Below are 18,351 nucleotides of genomic sequence, written 5' to 3'. Positions count from 1 at the left end.
TTACCGTAGATATTATAATTCCCATTCTCTTTGATTATAATAAAATGTCAAATGGTCAATGTTTTGTATTTTAAAATTTGTTTTTTTATTTTGTTAGTTTTTTATATAAAATATAAAAATTCTAAACAGAAAATATATAGAAATGGGAACCCCTGAGCTTCAAGAGGATGATTGGGAGCTGCCGTGTTCAGATGAGGAATTATCAAAAGCTGGCGTTATTATCGGCAAAAGCTGGATGCCTGATCCAACAGAACTGGAGGAACTTTATAAGAATATTGAAAAATCAGGGACACTTAGCTTGGAATGGAAGTGTCCAGGAAGGCGAGCTCCTTCACCTGTTCCAGTAAGTAAAGCGAATCAACCAGAAATGCCTGTATCACCAGTCAGAGAAGAGAAATCCGATTTTGATTTTATGGACGAAGTGAATTCGCTAAATTTACGAGTACGCAGGGAAGGTGAGGATACATTGAGAGGTTCGGCTAAAAAGAAAACTACATCATTTGATGGAATTTTATCCAACATGATCAGACACAAACGGATAGAGCAAATGGAAAAGCAAGCAAATACACCCATATCGAATGCACCGTCTACTAAACCAAGTTGATATATATACTAGTACAACCGCCAAATAAAATCGTTATTCTGACGAAGAATGCAGTATTTTTCAATATGCACTCTTAATTTTTGAGCAACTTCAAAAGAGGTTTCAATTCACTTATATTTTTTATGTAAAAAATGTGTTTAGAATTGGGGACAATATCCTTAACTTATACAGACATTTTTCCAATTTTAAAAACAATTTGATAATCCTCTTTACAGTTTGGTTAAATTAATTATATCAAGGATGAAGAAATGTCAAATTATACTAGCTAATTTACTTTTAAATTGAAATATAGTTACTTTTTGGAAAAATGATTTGGTTACTAATAATTTGTTTATAAATTATTGATTGATAGATTACAATTAAAATAAAACATTATCATTAAGGAATATGTATGTGAGAAGCTCAAGATTTTTTTTTTATTGGATGAAAATGGAGTGGTAACCCCGCCTGCGCTAATGGGATACGCTGATGGGGCACCAGTGAAGGGTGATTGATTAAGGATGAAAACAGGCCAGTTAGCCCATCATGATTAATTCATCACGAATTAATCATGATAGTTTCCAGGGGGAACTGCAAGGAGGTTGACCTGGTTGAGTATATTGCTAGAAATGGGATTCTCAGTCTCCATTACTAACAATCCTTTTTCCCCCCGCTCAAGGAGATTTTGAAACAACCTAATCCAGTTGTCATTTAGCATATATAAAAATGTAATAACTATTATAGTTGAAAAACCAATGTTTACGAGTGAAGTATAAAATAAAATTTCAGAAAGCGGGTATTTAATTTTTTTCTTTATACCACTATGTATGTGTGTAAGATGTCTTTAAAGAAGTTTTTTGAGCAATAGAAGTTATAATAATAAAATAACAAATGTAATATAATTTGTTTATTGTATATATAGGAATAATTGTATTACAGTTATACAGTTTAATAAAACTTTTTTTACTATAACAACAGTAATTTTTAACTAGTCCTCTGTTATTTTGCATCCAGTAATTTTATTACTTTTAAGAATGCACTATTTACCACTTGTCAATTGATTCAGGAACCAAAAATTGATTATTATTTGCATTTATTTTATAGATGTCTAGAATAAAAAAAGTTCAGCCTGAAACTCAGCTTCTAAATGATGCATCACAATGAAATATGGACATTTAAGCTTAGACATATAAGATACTATTTATTTTTTTATTTAGCACCTTATTACTTTTACAGAGACCTCGGAAATAAATGTTTCTTATGACTATGTGCAGACAATGACCAGACTTATATATTTATAAGACTTCATTGTTACTTCTTAATGGTTTTAAAGTAGCAGATTCTGGTTTTAAAAGTTCTCCATGTTCTTCTATCAGCTGATGACATCTGTCCATATTGTTCAAGATGTGTTCCAACTGCCAATGCTTCCTGAGCAGAGAGAGTTCTACATCAAACTTGCCTTGTCTTATACACTGGACCCCAGTGCAGTGAGCCACAGTTTTCAACTGTATACCCAAATCGTGAATTATCGTCCATAGATACTTATCATATTCATTTACAGACTGAATTTCTGTAACAAAATAATATTGCACTTATATAGTATTTCACCCTCTGTATATGTGGAGGGGGTGAAATCAAAATCATTTTAAAAGGACTTAAAGCAGCATCATCATCATCTCAGTCAACATTTATTTGTATTTTTTAAGCACAAATAATAACAAGCACATATAAATGCATAAAATAAAGAAAAAAAAATACAATAATTACATAAAAAATATAACATTTTTTCTTTTTGTGTGCATGCAACACTTTGATTAGAATGTATAATATGTTATAATACATCTATGGTGCCACAGTAACAAAAAATAGCCACAATTTATGCTAACCTGACAGCAGTATGGGTCATAAAAACTATTTAAATTCACTATCTTAGTTACATATTTTATTGGCAAGTAAATTCATAAAAACACAGAATTTGTTTTAAAATATAATGGTGCATTCTAAGGTTAGAATGGTTACTCAAAAGTATCACAATTCATTGTTGCTATACAAATTAAGTACTGCTACCTAATTACTAAGACTAGATAATTTGTACTTTGTACAATAGTCGTTTGCTTGGATACCTCTGTTCCATTCATGTTTCAACTGTAAAACAGATGTGTTTGCATGGCCATGTTTCTGTTTGAAGGGTGGGATATGACGTAAATTTACAGGGTACAGAGGAAGAACACCTGAGTCCTCAGGAATGGCAACGCATGGGGGGGTATCATGGGCGAAACAGTATACTCTGTTATGTCCATGGTACTGCTTATGTCTATAGGCGATGGTTACTACTTTCCAGCAAGTGGGCCGTCAGCTTGTTTTCCATTCTAAGTTGCATAAAAAAAAAAGATTGCATAAAAATTACCTAAAGTGAAGTGAGGTGGTTGAAAGTGTATACACTTCATGCCATAAATAACTGGTAATTTATTGTCTACTGGTCGAATCAACCCTTGAGATGCCAGTTCATATGTTGATTGCGAGTCCATGTGCAATCCGGTCAACCTGGAGAAGGTGTTTAGATAACATTAAAATCCATTAAACTGTTAAGCAAATTCATATCTGTTTTTAAAATAATTCTATTGAATTATGATAAAATTATAAAAGCAAACCTAGGCATGTGGTCATAAGTTTGATTTTGTGTCTGTCACTTTAGTTTTTTGACTAATTTCCCCAATAACAGTATTTGTTATTAATCATACTGCAAATTATTAAATATATTGTTTATTACTGATAAAATATTACCAGCAAGCAAGGTATAACATATAGAACAAACACTGATTAGGTAGTCATAGTCATGTAAGGTGAAGAATTATTTAGAACAGCTTGAAGTAAACAACTAAAGATCACTATATTGTGTTTTGGGAGAAGCCTATGTCCAGCAGTAGACTATAGAAAACTGATATTGATAATAAAGTTGTATATTTAAGTATAATGGCAATACTAACTGAAACATAGTTTTTTGATGTGCAGCTTGCATATGAGCTACAACGCCATCTATCTTTTGCCTTGTAATATGTCCAAATGTAGCCCTCTCAACCGTTTTCCCATTCCAGAAATAAGTGTCTGTAGCTTTTCCAAACTGACCGTGGACTTTGTAAGCTCTGGTCAGTCTAGCACTGTTTATGTAATATGTCAATCTGGTGCCATCGTTTATACCTAATACTAAAAGATAAAAATGGTATTAGAACATTTTTTAATATCTATATTAAATATTATATTTTTTGAATAGAACATATTAATGTATTATCAGCTTATTTTTAAAGGAATTACAAAAAATAATATCTACATATATAGGTCATGGCCATATTGATTTTTATGGTGACTACCATCGCCCATGCTCACCTGCAACACCAGAGGCATTGCAGGTGTGCTGTCGGCCTTTTTAATAAAATTAAACAAGGTTCTTTAAACCAATTCATGAATTAACTTCTAAAGATACATTTCAAATAGGAATAAAAGAAAGAACTACTTATTAGTGACTACTTCATCTTATTTTTAATTATAATAGAAATATGGGAAGTATTAGGAATGGTAAAATAATACCAGACACCATTTAAAAATTCATAATATAACAACATTGTAACTTACATAAAACTCCACTGGTGAATAATCCTAAATGAGAGGCCCAGCTACATCGGAAATCGTCATGTATGTATCGTGGCCCGCAGACCAAGGGATCATCCGCAAGATTTGGTACTACTTTTACAGTAAGAGGAGCATTGGTGGCACCGACTATTTCAACTCTCTGTTCTTGAGGACGACTAGGTAACGCATTCAAATCTACAAACGATTTATTATATATTTTCAAAAGTCACAATTGCAATAATTATTAACTACATAGCTTATACCGATAGTTAAAAATTAATAATAAAATCTAACCTCTACACAAATTGGTTATAAGTGTATGTTGAACTTGTCTTACAGGAACACACGCAGGTTTATAGACACATATAAGTCCATTTAAAGCTTTATATGCATTTACCGCATTACGAACTTTCCCCATTATACAAAGAAAATTAATATGTTTACAATTTTATAACTTAAAAAAGATTTACATTGCATCCAAATAAAAATTTAAAAAACAAAATTGTCAAAGATGGTCACAGATAATACAACTATGTTTACAAAACCACAGAACATAATATGTTTAGACATTAATTTGTTAATCGCTCTAAAGAGGCAGCACCAACAATTATTCTTGCATTATGCATCAAAAATATTTTTAAATAGTACTATTGAATGTTTACAAAAAATATAGTGCAATTTATCGCATTTATATATTTGTTGTAACTAGGTCACAACCATAAACATAATAAATTCATTCGACATACGTAGTATCATTATTCAATTTGTGATAACTATCTTGAATACCTACCGTAGTGGTAGAAATGTATTTATTAGTTTTGGCAATTTTATAGAAAAAAAATATTGACACGACAACTGCTGAATGCCGTGTTTGCCGTGGCGAGTTGAGTGATCGTGCAATGGCCGATTGGTGAATATCGTTTCTGTAGAGTGACTGTCTCGATTTGCTTCGTGTTGTTTTTATATAATTCCTGTTTTGGAATAATTAGATAAAAGTACGTATGGTAGTGCAAATTCTTGTGTATTAACGTTGTGTTTATATGACAGTGAAATAAAATTTTGTGTAGGTGTGAACGAAGAATAGGACGACTGCGATTTCATTTGAAACTTATTATTGGTAAGTTCATATGTTTTTGTTAAATCAAGTAACTATTTAACTGTAGTTAACGTACTTGACCACCAACATGTAAAAGTAATTAAAAACCTATTTGGCGTATCGTTTTCTTGATAAGAATTCTAGCCTGTTTTTAATGTACTAACTCTGCTTATTTCTATGTCGTTAAAACCGTTGCCCCTTTGCCTTCTCTGTATAGATATGTAGTTTCGTTATGTTTTAACGTGTGTCGCTTGTGAATTTCGTTGTACAGTCGATAGTTTACAATCAATAGGTTACTTCAATAAGTAATAACAGTTAATTTTGTTTTGTCTCGAAATTCTAATTAAATAAGTTTGACTGTATAATGCCTTGTCATTGTATACATTCATGTTTGATTACCTGTTGCAGTATTTAAACTACTTTCCATACATTTTCTTAAGTTTTAAATATTATAGTTCATTTTATTAATCATTATGCATTTTGGAGAAAATGTCAAAATTGTTTATAAAATGCAACAAAAAAAAAACAGCCTATGGACATCATATTTTACAACATACAATCTAATACTTGCAATTATGGGTTTTATAATGATTTGTATTTAAACTATATCAAAAACAAGGAGATTCTCAATCTGTGTTGTGTGTATAACACACCATCATTGCCAGTTTTGAATGGATTTTAGTGTCTGTCCCTTATTAATTGTGTAAAAATTAATGTTGCTTTTTCTTTTGCAAGTCAGAATCTTAAATTGTTTTGAAATTGGATTTGCCTTATTAATCAGTGTGTTTACATATTTTACTAAATATTAAAATATGATGAGTATTGATGCATCTATATCTTCACAACAGATCCCATTACCAAAGTAAGCAGAAGAATCTGAATGTCTTTGGCTGTTTCCTAATATATATATATATATATATATATATATATATATATATATATATATATATATATATATATATATATATATATATATATATATATGAAATTTTGTAACAGTATGGTTTGTTCCAATTTGAGAGGTGCAAAAGTTTTACTCTTATATGAAAAAATTAATCCAGTATTGATGGTAATGGGCAGAGCAGTGCTTACCTGGGCAACAGTAATTTTTTGCATTTTTTTTTATTTAAATAATTTTATTGACCACAAAAAATGGTACAAAAATTATTAATTAGTATTATGGTACAAAAAGCAGATTTAATGCTAATAGCATTCTCTACCAGTCAACGTTAAAAAGTTTTTTTTCTATACAAATGAAACGCAATCACAGTAGGAAAAAATATTAATCAATTAAGTATTTTATTTGCAAAAACATAACAATCATCTTGTATATTGACTTTGATATTAAGTTATCACTACTTTAAATTAATTACATAAAAGTCTATCATATTCATATTTCTTTATTAACCAATGTAACTGTTTTCGTCACACAATGGCAAGTCAATATTTACATTCTAATTTTGTAATTAATAAAATAAATAATAACAATAATAATAACATTCAAATTATAAAATAAAAATAACATTACAAATCAATTACAGTTAACATTATAAAATATTTAAATATAATAGTAACTATCCACTATCCTATCCAATAGCTTTTGTGTAATGAATGCACAGACGTGGCCTATTTACAATGAAATAATATAATAATCGTGAAATAGATATCACCTATTCTATTCCAGTATCTAATACTGGGTACAGAGGAATAACACCTGAGTCCTCAGGAATGGCAGCGCATGGGGGGTATCATGGGCGAAACAGTATACTCTGTTATGTCCATGGTACTGCTCATGTCTATAGGCGACGGTCACCACTTTCCATCAGGTGGGCCGTCAGCTTGTTTGCCATTCTAAGTTGTATAAAAAAAAAAAAAAAAAAAAAAAAAATATTTTGTATCTAATGTTTGTACATACTACATGTGAAAGTACATGCTTTATCTATAGAGATATAGATGAATATTTGTAAATTTTTTTTTGCAACAACATAACAAACAAGCTGACAGTCAACTATTTTGACATAGATATTCTATAAAATTCTTGGGTACTGGATATGTAGTAACTTGTTTGATTGTTAGGTGTAGGTGTGTGTGTGTGTGTGTGTGTGTGTTTTGTGTTATCTACCTTACAAGTCATGTAATATATTATTCTATTTCTTATTATCTAGTACAATAACTCGAGCGTCTGCCTTTTACCTACATTCTCAACAATTATGATAAGCTGTTAGAATGTCACTGTACTTTCTTTTTCAGTAAGATACGAGGAAAAAATGTTAATTAAACAGAGCAGTAGTTTTTAATGAACAAAATTGTTTTGATTAATTTATATCTACTATAATATTATTTATATTTTATATCAAAAACTTACTTAATATCACTCAAACTGCCAATTATTATAATTTTTAAGTTACTGAATAAATATGCATATATGAATCTTTGCCAATTTGTTTTTGCCAAGTTGCTGATTTTTTCTACAATTAAAATTTATTGAAAAGAAAGGATGTGTGAAAGATTGAGTTCAATAATTAAGTCAGAATCTTGGGAAAAATATAAAGATTAACAGAGAAGTAGAATAATAATAGTATTTTACTTCTCTGTCAATATGGACTCAATAATAGTAGAATATTCATTTACAAAATCTTTTTTGTGTCTAAATGTTCTTTAATATAAATACTTAATTGTGAAATATTTTCTAACTATTGTTTTTATTTTATTTTATTTATTCATTAAAATAAAATTATGGTTTATGGGAAAGGGGAAAGTGGAAAATTTTGATAAAACATCATAATTGAATTCACATAAATTCCTTGTCTTGTTTTTGTTAATTGGAAGGTTGGTCATTTGGTTCTGTTGCCTTAGAGACTGTTAGGAGGTTAAATAAATTTTTAATGGCTAAGTCAGCATATGTATTAATGTATCAATTAAAATAAAGTTTACTTCACTGTAAGCACTAAATAGGGTTGTGCAACTAATGGCCCGGCTTGTTTTATAGCTGACTGCAAAAACTCGAGACACGTAGGTATATGAAACGGACACCTTGCCTAGGTCGTTTGTGCTCGGCTCACCTTGCTGCGCATGCGCACCGCCGCCAGCTGACTCAACAATGATGTCACATGTCAACGGCACCCGCCGTTTATCGTGCATCGAAACAAAAATAATTGTCGCACTCGAATATTTAACTCTTGATAATGCCTGCCTTTTTATACGATGGTGGTAATGGCAAACATGTATTCAGTCTAATGGTTAGCGGTTACGGCAGCCGCAGCTGGTTATTAGACATTTATGAGAAACAGTATTTGTAAGCATGCTTCGTTTATCTTTCGCGAATTGGACAGTTGAGAAATGTGGGTTCGAATCTCGTCGGAAAGTAAATTTTTCCGCTCTATTATGTAGAGTATATTACTTACATTCTAAAATAAATTAACTAAATTTAATTTCATATTATTACAGTCTATTTCTTAGTTTTTTTTTATACAACTTAGAATGGCAAACAAGCCTACGGCCCACTTGATGGAAAGTGGTAACCGTCGCCTATAGACATGAGCAGTACCATGGACATAACAGAGTATACTGTTTCGCCCATGATACTCCCCATGCGTTGCCATTCCTGAGGACTTAGGTGTTATTCCTCTGTACTGGTAATTTCACGCCATATCCCACCTTTCAAACCAAAACACAGCCATGAAAACACAACTGCTTCACGGTTAAAACACGAATGGAACAGAGGTACCCAAGCAATCGACTTTTGTACAAAGTCTCCCTCTACTTTAGTGGAATTTATGAAAAGGTAACCAAGGTTTGTAGAGATTATTGCAGAAACACACCTCTAAGTATATAAAGTTATTCCATTGGATATCAGTAGACTGTTATTTCATTCTTCAACAGCTGCATTATGATTTAAAAATTGGAACTGTTAGGATACTACAGCACACACAATCCTACAAGAAGAGAGTAACAAAGCTGCCTGACAGACTGGCAAGAGACCTTATGGACGTAGAGCTCACGACCCGCAGACTAAAACGCAAAATGTCCCAAGACATGATTAAATAAAATAAAGTAGGATGCGACTCAAGTCGCATACTGAGCGCGCCATTAAAGTATACGTCAAACATACTATTTTTTATTCCAGCAAGGAGATAGATCGTGGTATAAATAAAGACATAAAAAATAATTAAAATGTATTAAAACGGACCATACTTAATATTTCTTTTGCTATATCGGACAGCGTATTATTTTTATTCGAAAGCAGGTGGTAAACTTTAAAATGGATGTGCCAGAGGTGTTGTGGTGTATTCATAGCTCGGCTATAAGAAAAATTAGGCTGACCAAAAACGGACCCGGAAATTGAATGGAATAACGTAAATAATCGATCTGTATTGTCCGGCCGGGCGGCACGTAGCCACGCGACATTATCTGAGTACCTCTGTTGTTGTAGTGAATTCCCAACGGCGTCTTTCCGCCCACCATATTAACATGTTGCCAGGTTACGCTACGCCTTCCTTTAATTAACTATATACGATGATCTCAAGGTGATATATATATATACTTATTTTATTTAATATACGTGTCAATTTCATGTTGTGGCATGTGCGTATCGAATTTGGCTATATTTTACTGTAACGATAACATGTATTTAAAAATATTAATAGGTACTAATGAACATAATACGAACACTCATCATATCAGCTCTTAACTGTCCACTGTTGAACATAAGCCTCCCACTATCGAAGGATGTTTTTTTTTTTTTTATACAACTTAGAATGGCAAACAAGCTGACGGCCCACCTGATGGAAAGTGGTAACCGTCGCCTATAGACATGAGCAGTAGCATGGACATAACAGAGTATACTGTTTCACCCATGATACCCCCCATGCGTTGCCATTCCTGAGGACTCAGGTGTTATTCCTCTGTACCCAGTAAATTCACGCCAGTAAATGTTGCCAGTAGTTGCCACGCTTGGCAGACGGATTGGCAACCGCAGTTAGGCTTTGGAGATGTTTTAAGAGGGTCTGTGATGCCCATCCCTCGCCGTTTCTTAGTCGCCTCTTATAACACCCATGGGAAAGGAAAGGGTGGCTTATTCTATGTCAGGACCATACGGGAATATGAACATTACTGTAGTAAAATTTCTTTCTAAACTCGTTGAAATTAATTTTTTTATTCGATTATTTTGTTGGTTCAGGCTTGCGGAAAGAATGCCGGATGAAATAATTATACAATGTAAAAATAAAATATGTAATGCAGATACAAGGAGAAAAACTAGCTAACCTGTTCAGCGGCATCCGCAAGAGACGCATTATGTGGATAAAGTATTCCAGTTTATTTAAGGGTAAAAGCTGTCGATGTGTCCTCTCTGTTGTAAAGATATTTCGTACACTGAAAAAGCGGAAGCTATTGTTAGCCTTCTATGATATTAATATTGTTGTTTACGATAACAGCGCTTAATTTGTTGACACGGCACGGGCCGAATAGTTACATTGTCGAGGTCGATTATTCATTGCCATGTATACAGACAGACGCTAGGCAGCCAGCCAGCGCGGTGGCCACGTGCGCTGATGTAATCGATATGTGTGACGAGGGGACGCGGGCGCTGTCGCTGTTATGACTTCTGGACAGTATCTGATGGTTGGCCAGGATTCGAACTTTCGCGCCAATCTTGATCTCTATTTCTTCAGTCGTGCACTGAATTGTCGACGAAGCTTTTCGTGGCGATTAAGGTCCTCGCAATATGCCTTCATCTATTTCTATTCTCAGCCAAGTCAACATTTCACAATGGACTGCTGTTTGGCTTGATTTTTGTATATAATTAAAATTACCTAGTACTAGATCTAGTATTACAAAATTTCTTTAAGCTCCTTATATCCTTCGGGTTATATCAGTTACCATGTTTCTTCGGCGTATATCCTCATTTCGGAAACTCCTAAGTATAGCCCCGTGTATAGATCGCCGAGCAACTTGAAACTTCCTCATATAGTTAGCAGTATAATCCTAGACTTATAACAAGGAAAACCAGAGATTTACGTATGTTGTACATGCATTATTAGTGTTCTTTAATTATTATTTTACTCGTATACCCATCTGGTGTTTATTTATTTTTTCATATAAAAAAAAAAACAGGGAGATGTAAATATCTCAAGCCTTAGGAACGATAAAATATGAAATATGCATCTCAGTCCAATCTGTGTTGTCCAGAATGCTAATATGGTTATTCTAAGAATCAACCATTTTAGCATTATGGTTATGGTTTACCACTTCTTATCAGGTGAAATGTAAGCTTTTCAGCAACCATTTTAAATTGCATAAGAAAAATTGAAGTCCTTTTTCAAAGGTTTCTTTCAGAAGAAAGTATTAAACATATAACTCTGTAAATCGCATGATCATTTCGCGTTCATAAAAATACTACGTCCAAAATTATAGTGATTTTGATTACAAAAGATATTTGGAAAATAATTAAATTTGTGTGTGTAATGGGTAGATGCCTAATGTTTTTTTCGCGACAAAGAAAGTCGTCAGTGAATGTGGTCGCATCGCACGCGAGCTTGCCGTTCGCGTCGCGGCCGCTGTTGCTCGTGTTCGTGTCTTTGACTGCGACCTACACGAGTCATATTGACCTACATACATACAGTTTAATAGCAGTAATGGCAGCTTATCTCAGCTGAGCCTTTCGCCAAGGCTGCCGATAGGTAAATGTTCATTATAATTATGTCGCATACATGCCTCCCTACTGTCGATTGACTTCTCTCCAGTTTTTTATATTTCTCGGAAAATAATAAGCAAACGACTATCGGATTGTTTTGTAATATCTTTTTCATTTTCATTTCTTATTTAAGAGCTGATTTCTTGTCGGTGGAGCTCTTACCGCTCACTATGATTTTCAGCGAGTCTCTTCACCTCTTGATATGACACGACACCAACTTTTTCTTTGATCTGTCTGATGTATGCTTTGGTCTCCCTCTTCACATTCTTCCTTCTATTACAATGTTCATAAGTTCGTCGTGTCGTATCAAATGTCCCAATATTTTTCCCCTTCAGACCTCAATCTAAAATTTTTATGGAACGATATTTGTACTTGGTTAACGCCATCTATTGTTCTAACAAAAACGATAGCAAACGTGTTCTTCTTCTTATTTTTTTTTTATCTTTAAAAGTTGGTTTGTAGTTTGCTTACTTTCATTTCCTTTGAGGAGTTAAATTGAAGATGTACTTAGTTCCTCACGTCCAGTCTGTTAATTGGTAAATAATGCATTACTTGGTTAGGCAAATCTAATGTAATAAATTTGATAAAGGTGTGTGGATTTATTTATTTTAAACGAATGAATTGGTATTTAACTGTTACTATATGTATTCTCATATGGATAGTTTAGAGGCCCATACGAAGTAAGACACGAGTTCAGGTGGTCTACCATGAAATGAAATTCCGAAATTTCGGGCCAATTTCGTGTTTTTGTTCATATCAAAATCGACCCAGTAAATGAAGCTTAACATTTCGTTCATCATAAATCCTATCCAGTAATAGTCCAGAGGAACGATATTTTAACATTGTTAATAATTCTAAACAGCATGTATTATGTAATTTTAACATCAAATTTCTGTTTCGTTCGTCCCCGAAATTTCGGAAAATACTTCATGATAGGCCCTCAGCTACTAAGTCATTAATATCCAATTAAAATAATATTGTTTTTATTATCTTTAGGGTAATGAATAATGTAATTATCATAGGCAGTTATATGTGTATCCATACATATTATAAAACTGAGTGGACAGTATCTAAATCATGCACTATACAGAAATTCCTGAACATAACAATGTAATAAAAAAAAAAAAAAACTTGTCATCTTATATATGTATTTTTTAAATCGAGCAAATTACGAGGTTTGATTTATGTTGATGACTTAAACGAAGAAGCAACTATTAAAATTAACACATATAATCCTTATATACTAGAATATACGGTCACATTTATATTAGCACCGGTATCACTAGGATTGGGACATCTAAAAATTGGCATGCCAAGACAATTAGGGTTTATTAAGATGCCAATAAAACGATCGCTTGTGCGTTGTGCGAAACAACCATTTGTAGTAACTTTATTCGTCAATACCAATGGCGTCACTGCGTAACGTCTGTCGCCAAGGTCACCAACGGTCCGGAAAACAAATCAAGGGCACATATTTCCTCATCCAAGGTCGTAAGTCGTAAGCGTGTGCCATTCGGCCCTACGTATACGACATATTGATGACCGTATTTGTTGTGATTCGATTTTCAAATGAATACCGTAGGTATCCTTAACGATTCTTTCCTTATCTCTGCAGTTTGCATTGGTAATTATCATTGAGTGCCTACATGATAACGTTAAATTAATTACAGAAGCGACTAGAATAATCAAACTTATTTCTAGTAATAGTTTGTAAACATGAATATTAACTAAATACACATAAGCAGTAATTTAGTATTTATATTTATAATTTTTTTTTTTTATACAACTTAGAATGGCAAACAAGCTGTCGGCCCACCTGATGGAAAGTGGTAACCGTCGCCTATAGACATGAGCAGTACCATGGACATAACAGAGTTTACTGTTTCGCCCACGATACCCCCCATGCGTTGCCATTCCTAAAGACTAAGGTGTTATTCCTCTGTACCCAGTGAATTCACGCCATATCCCACATTTCAAACCGAAACACAGCCATGCAAACACAACTGCTTCACGGTTGAAACACGAATGGGACAGAGGTATTCAAGCAATCGACTTTTGTACAAAGTCTCCCTCTGGAACTATTTGCAGAATTTGCAAAATACAACAATTTTACGAGAAAAAATTAGGATAATATGATATTCGTGATGGTTTCGGCACTAGTACGAATTGTCGACACGACTTGTAAAAACAATCCTTAACAGTAATCGTAGAAATCGGCATTTTAGTTTGAAGGGCGATGTTAACACTGCAACATGTTGTGTTGAATTTATTAAGTTTGTTGCCAATTTTTTTATTTTTTTATTATTATATACGACTGCTACTCAATGTGCGTTTCACTGAGCCTTGAGGCTCCGTAAGGCCTCGGTGATAATATTTATGTCCTTAAGATATAAATCATGTACATTCGTGAATTTTTTTGGCGGATTTGGTTGCGGCAGATAATTTCTAAAATTTTTATGGAATCAATATCTATATGTCAAGTTTTGGATGATTTTAATTAAAAAATAAACAAAACCAAGCTTTTCTTATTTAAAGGCTATGCAAAAGAGGTCCAATGTTAAAACATATTTAAAAACCTCTAATAAAGTACGGGAAGTATGATCCTAATAATTTATTTATTAAATTTTAATACACCTAGAAAGTGTAAATGGCTGACTTAATACCATATGGTGTTATCTACCATACCATCATTGACATTAGACGGGAATAATAGAAGTTGACGGTGCAACGTAATAAACAATATTAAATTATAACAGTAATTGAAAAATAACATACATATATGTACTACTTATATTACTTACATTATACATACATATTTTAATTAATTAATTAATTAAAAAAATAATTTAATTCAATAATTAATATTTGCACGCCATTCGATGTGGCGAAACATAATGGACATCTTATAAACTTCACAAATGCAACACCTTTTCTACAATGTTTCTAGCAAATAAATTTCATTTCATTTCATTTACATTATATATATATATATATATATATATGTATATATATATATATATATACAAATGTATATATATAATATTGATCGAAAAACAACTCGGATACAAAGGAAACCTAAGCATCAGCAAAGCAATGTCTAAAACATATTACGATTCTATGTATTCTAAATACAAATTATGTACTTTATGCTTGAATGCCAATATGTATAACATATAAATATGTACATAATAATAAACATATCCTGAAATTAATGTTTAATTGAAAACAACATACCTATTGTTATCAGAGTCAATCATGATTTGAATGCGAAATGGATTGAATTATTCTATAATCGTAGTCAGTGATAATTTGTATATGAATGAGCCTGGATTCTGGATCATATTTGTTCTCGTTATTCCTGTTAACCACAACTCCATTGTTCGCTCCCGTGAATTCGAAACTTTTGAAATATGCCCGAGAGCCGGTAGCTTGTATGTTTAATGTTTGTTCGTTGTTGAACATTATTATGTTATTGTACACAACATATAATGTTTCTCGCAAATCAATTTTATTTTAAAAAAAGAGCAGATCAAACGTCAAAAAAAAACAAGATTAACAGTAACATAACAGGATTCGCTTTGTATAATCCGCCCATTTAAATATACTAGTCTCTCAATATTATTCCCTCAGTGTGAGAGGACTATTGAACTTGGCGAATTATGTAAAGCAAATTCTATTATGATTAGTGTAAGGTGGGCTTTATAATCTACACGTTCTGTAGATACGTTTTATTGACAATTCTTGTACATATCGGAATCGTCTCTACAAGTATATCTTGCTCCGTTATGAGTAGTTTTTTTGCTCCACAAAGAAAAACAGTAACAGTAGTTCTATCGTCACATTTACATATCTAAAGTAAACTTTATGGACTTTTTATGGATGATAATAGAATGGTAACCTCCTCGCCTGCACTATCGGTATACACTAGCGAGATCCCAGTGAAAGATGACTCATTATGACGAAATCTACTAGAATTAACCACGGTGGTTTCCAAGGGGAACCCGCGTATTGATAGTGTATATTGCTAATAATGGGGCTGTCAGACCCCATTACTAAAATATTCCTTCCCCCAGCCATATCGATTGCATAAAAAACGTCGACTATTCAGCTTCGATTTTGATAATTCAAAATCGAAGCTGAATAGTCGACTTTTTTTTTATATACAACATAGAATGGCAAACAAGCTGACGACGCTGATAACAGAGTATACTGATTCGCCCATGATACCTCCCATACGTTGCCATCCCTGAGAACTCAGATGTTATTCCTCTGTACCCTGTAAATTCACGCCATATCCCACCCTTCAAACCGAAACACAGCCATGCAAACAAAACTGCTTCACGGTTGAAACACGAATGGGACAGAGGTACCCAAGCAATCGACTTTTGTACAAAGTCTCCCTCTGGTATTTTAGTTTCTACGTAATCGCATTACGTTACGTAGCCACTAAAATAGACACGAAAACGTTTTGGAAGTCTGTTAAAAATTATTTTAACTATTCTCACCAATTACCACTTATGAGGTTGGCGTAACAAATGCGAGCATGGGAGGTGAAATACGAAACAATGCTAATAATAATTGTGTTCGTTCTTTTAATTTTTAGTAAAAGATTGCCGAGTTGTCGCGTCTCATTGTTTGTCTAATTGCACGATTGATGAGCCGTTCAGCCGTGATGAACGACGCTGCTCAATGTTGGAAATGATAATTGTCCCCCATTGTGTCGGTGATCGTGAAAATAATATTAATGTGTAGCATTGTAAGCTATCACCAACGTGGCCTTCACGTGCGGAAATAACACTAGTGTATTATACTTACCTAACGTTCACACCTAATGCGGGCAATACAAAATGTATTTGGAGAAAATGATCGTTTAAGTTACGAGTAGTATCAACCGTGCAGTCCAGTTTTACCCTTCTTTGCAGGGGGGAAGGGATGGTTAGTAATGAGGAGTTTAGTCCCCATTGCTATAAGGTCGACCTCCACGCGGTTCCTCCTGGAAACTATCGTGACCAATTTATCATTGAATTCGTCACAATGGGCTAACTGACCTGCCTTTTCATCCTCACTTATCATCGCTCACTGGTACCCCGCTAGTGTATACCGATAGCGCAGGCAGGGTAACCATGCCATTTTCACGCATAAAAAAAACCCTTCTTTGCATAATGGTGGAAATTTCAATCATAACATTGAATGCCCAAAAATTATATAAAAGAACAAGTTCACTTTAAATAAATCGTGTCTGGATACCTTTTTAATGTCCATTCCAGAAAAAGAAAACATAGCTGTCAAATTTATTTTTTTAACAATTTTTTAACATTTATTTCACCAATAAAACAAAATCATGCAAAGAAAGGTTATTTCCAAGAGGAAGATTTTCTCATTCCCACATCTTCTATATGTATGTGTGTAGGCGACAAAGGAAATCACGAATGGAAATTGGAAATATATGTATACTGACGAACTTAGAACTTAGAAGACTAAGGCCGTAAAGGGAAGCCAAAAGTAAACAATAGAGTTATGTGTCAATTTCGAATTTTTTAAATAATATAAAATCTATTAATAATATATCTGGCCTGTACTCCACAATGTGTATGACATTAAAAGCGATTGTATTTTGTTTATGTCCGGTTTGCTTCTTTATTTTTGACATCTTATGATTGTTAAATTCATAGAGCACATTGTTTACGTGTAGTCAAATCTAAATAATGAATAAAAAGTACAGCAGCGGGTCTACCATGAAATGAAATTCCGAAATTTCGGACTCAATTTCGTGTTTTTGTTTATATCATAATCGGACCAATAAATGGAGTTTAACATTTCATTCGTCATACATCCTATCATAAAAGTCAAAAGGAACAATATTTTAACATTTTTAATATTTCCAAACGGCATGTATTATGTAATTTTAACATCATCATCTGTTTCGTTTGGCTCCGAAATTACGGAAAACATTTCACAGTAGGCCCTCAGATTCGTACCACGATAATTAGATTTTTATTATTACCATATTAAGTGTAAATACAGAAATGTTGAATGGACTATATGAAAGATGATATGCACAATAGAGAAGTGAGTTCAGAATTGACTGTCGACAGGGATTCGTGGAAGAATAAGACATATTGCGTCGACCCCAAATAAATGGCAAATGTAATCGCGAAAATTTAATTCTTTTTTTTTTTAATAAACGCCTCTTAAACTTGACCCTGGCGGCTGTAGTATTCGATATTGAGTCGATGCGAACAATGTTGTGGTCTACGTCACATTTGCCCATCCTCTGAGGTCACTAGACACCGTGGTTAATTCCGGTTTTATGAGCGCGGTGCGGTGCGGAGGCAGACTCGTGACTGGCTG

The 18,351-nt window shown here is 33.2% G+C and overlaps 2 protein-coding genes and 1 long non-coding RNA gene across 3 annotated transcripts in view; 2 read left to right on the top strand and 1 right to left on the bottom strand.

Moving 5' to 3' along the window:
• The first annotated feature begins 11 nt into the window (after window positions 1–11).
• Window positions 12–653, top strand: LOC113522688 (PAXIP1-associated glutamate-rich protein 1). Its single transcript, XM_026908456.3, has one exon. The coding sequence runs from the start codon at window positions 143–145 to the stop codon at window positions 602–604; it is 462 nt and encodes a 153-aa protein (XP_026764257.2). The 5' UTR covers window positions 12–142; the 3' UTR covers window positions 605–653.
• Window positions 654–1,475: 822 nt separating this feature from the next.
• On the bottom strand, window positions 1,476–4,727 carry LOC113522687 (pseudouridylate synthase TRUB2, mitochondrial). Its single transcript, XM_026908455.3, has 5 exons — window positions 4,505–4,727; window positions 4,214–4,405; window positions 3,571–3,787; window positions 2,991–3,127; window positions 1,476–2,153 (listed from the first exon to the last, which is right to left on the bottom strand). Exons 1-5 carry the CDS (start codon window positions 4,626–4,628, stop codon window positions 1,879–1,881), a joined length of 945 nt encoding a protein of 314 aa, XP_026764256.2. The 5' UTR covers window positions 4,629–4,727; the 3' UTR covers window positions 1,476–1,878.
• A 330-nt stretch (window positions 4,728–5,057) lies between these two features.
• Window positions 5,058–18,351, top strand: part of LOC128202452 (uncharacterized) — a 39,548-nt gene continuing 26,254 nt past the window's right edge. The window contains exon 1 of the long non-coding RNA XR_008253791.1: window positions 5,058–5,327. This is a non-coding gene — a long non-coding RNA (uncharacterized LOC128202452). The remainder of the gene's footprint in view (window positions 5,328–18,351) is intronic.

Source organism: Galleria mellonella, unplaced genomic scaffold (assembly GCF_026898425.1).
Source record: "Galleria mellonella isolate WM207_F2 unplaced genomic scaffold, CSIRO_AGI_GalMel_v1 utg962, whole genome shotgun sequence".
Taxonomy (NCBI): Eukaryota; Metazoa; Arthropoda; class Insecta; order Lepidoptera; family Pyralidae; genus Galleria; species Galleria mellonella.
This window is presented reverse-complemented; position numbering and strand designations above follow the sequence as displayed.